This window comes from Penaeus monodon, unplaced genomic scaffold, assembly GCF_015228065.2.
Source record: "Penaeus monodon isolate SGIC_2016 unplaced genomic scaffold, NSTDA_Pmon_1 PmonScaffold_6723, whole genome shotgun sequence".
In the NCBI taxonomy this organism is placed as follows: domain Eukaryota; kingdom Metazoa; phylum Arthropoda; class Malacostraca; order Decapoda; family Penaeidae; genus Penaeus; species Penaeus monodon.
Genome location: NW_023661799.1, coordinates 7,501 through 10,000, shown reverse-complemented (window position 1 = coordinate 10,000; position 2,500 = coordinate 7,501). Strand labels below are relative to the sequence as shown.

The 2,500-nt window shown below is 45.1% G+C and overlaps 1 protein-coding gene across 1 annotated transcript in view; it reads right to left on the bottom strand.

Moving 5' to 3' along the window:
- LOC119571535 overlaps window positions 1-1,482 on the bottom strand; it is a 2,453-nt gene extending 971 nt beyond the window's left edge. The window contains exons 1-2 of the mRNA XM_037918795.1: window positions 1,280-1,482; window positions 228-399 (exon numbers count right to left, since the gene is read on the bottom strand). Coding sequence (XP_037774723.1) covers window positions 228-399; window positions 1,280-1,482 — 375 coding nt within the window. The remainder of the gene's footprint in view (window positions 1-227; window positions 400-1,279) is intronic.
- Window positions 1,483-2,500: the final 1,018 nt, after the last annotated feature.

Here is a 2,500-nt window from a genome sequence, read left to right as displayed (position 1 = left end):
TTTTAAAAATGACAATGAAAACGAATCAGACTCCCTACTCTTGCAGTGATGACAAGAAAAATATAAATAATTCGGAGAACCCTATTATCCTTGACCCTTTATGTTGAAAACCAAAATCTATCCTCAGAATGAAGAAACCGAACTAATTTACAATTAATTCCAAACCGAAGAACCGATAACGCCAGAAAACGAGGCCAACGCCATTCGCAAAGCCACCTTATCCTTACCCTGTTAGCATTCAGGACGGTCTTCCTGGACCTCCTGAGGCTGCCCATGTTGGTGAAGGAGGCGCTGCTGATCTCGATCCTGATGGCCTTCTTGCCGTTGTCCGTGTCGAACTCCTGGTTGCCGCTGAGGGGCACGGCGCGGAGCTGCTTCACGCGGTCCTCGTTCTTGATCCTTTTGGGGAAGGAGGAGGAGCGGGGAGGGGAAGAGAGGGCGGGTGGAGAGGGGGGAGGAGGGATAGCGGGTGGCGGTGGAAAAGAAGGAGGAGGGAAGAGAAGGGAGGGAGGGAGGAGAAGACGGGGAGGGAGGAGTAGAGGGAGAGGAAGGAAAAGAGGGGGAGAGAGGAGAGGAGGAGGAGGGAGAGTGGGGGGCGGTGGAAATGGAAGAGGAGGAGGAAGGAGGAGTGGTGGAAAAGGGAAAGTGGAGGAGAAGGATTAATAAATGGAAGAAAAAGAGAAGAACGGAGTGTGAGAAGCGGAGGTGGAGGGGGAAGGTGGAATAGGGGAGAAAAAGAGGAGGAGGAGGAACAGTTACAAAGTTTTGGGAAGAGGAGAAAATGTTGGAGCAGAAGAGGAAGAGAGTGGAAAAGAGAGTTGGAAGAGAGATGACAGAAGACAAAATGAGACAAGGGAAGAGAAGTGAAGTAGATGAATTAGATGAGAGATTTGGAGGAAGGATGGGAGCAAAAACAAGGAAGAGAAGGATGGAAAAGGTGAAGAGGAAGTAGAGTTGGAAAGGGACGAGGAAGGAGATAAAGATGAGGAGGAGTAGGAAGTGTTGATAAAAGGAATGGCGGGATTGAAGAGGAGCAGGAGGAGATACAAGAAAGACGAAAAGGATCGGGAGTTTGGGAAAAAGGATGGAGGAGAAGAGAAGAAACAAAAGGTTTTAGAAGGATGCTGATCCATGATTTAGTGATTAAGAAATATATCGACATATATATCTGTTTGCAATATACTGATGCCACTCGTTACTTTTTCCCGTTTTCGGACCATTCCTAAATGTGCCCTCCCCCCAAAAAAAAAAGAGAAGAAAAAAAAAAACACTTCTATACCGCCTCGCCATCGACTCACTTGAGCTCCGGACGAGGATGTTGGCCATGACGTCGACGATCCTGGCGGGCGAGACCTCGGAGGTGGCCACGCGCGCGTCGACCTCGTCCTGCCACGCGAAGTCGTCCTCATCGAGCGGAGAGGCGGAGGCCAGGGCGACGGCGGCCACGACGGAGGCGACGATGTAGACCCAACGCGATGCCATTTTCTCTGCTGTTGGGTGGGCGTCGGGGAGGAGTTAGGGAAGGAATATGGGGGATGATGGAATGTGATTGCAATTGCAGAAGTAATAGTAATGGTGATGCTGGTAATTATACTTTGAACACAAATGATAATAGTAATGATGATTAAAACTTTTGTGGAGATGGTATTGTAATTACGATAATTATTATTATTGATGTTATAACTATCCTGATTCGTCGTACTGCTTGATATAGTAAAGGAGATACTGTTATTATAAGGGAACATGTAACTGATGTATTTATAGAGATGCAATGTAAACGCAATGAAATATATATATATATATATATATATATATATATATATATATATATATATATATATATATATATATATATATATATATATATATATATATATATATATATATATATATATTATATTTCATTGCGTTTACATTGCATCTCTATAAATACATCAGTTACATGTTCCCTTATAATAACAGTATCTCCTTTTACTATATCAAGCAGTACGACGAATCAGGATAGTTATAACATCAATAATAATAATTATCGTAATTACAATACCAGTCTCCACAAAAGTTTTAATCATCATTACTATTATCATTTGTGTTCAAAGTATAATTACCAGCATCACCATTACTATTACTTCTGCAATTGCAATCACATTCCATCATCCCCCATATTCCTTCCCTAACTCCTCCCCGACGCCCACCCAACAGCAGAGAAAATGGCATCGCGTTGGGTCTACATCGTCGCCTCCGTCGTGGCCGCCGTCGCCCTGGCCTCCGCCTCTCCGCTCGATGAGGACGACTTCGCGTGGCAGGACGAGGTCGACGCGCGCGTGGCCACCTCCGAGGTCTCGCCCGCCAGGATCGTCGACGTCATGGCCAACATCCTCGTCCGGAAGCTCAAGTGAGTCGATGGCGAGGCGGTATAGAAGTGTTTTTTTTTTTCTCTTCTCTTTTTTTTTTTGGGGGAGGGCACATTTAGGAATGGTCCGAAAACTGGAAAAGTAACGAG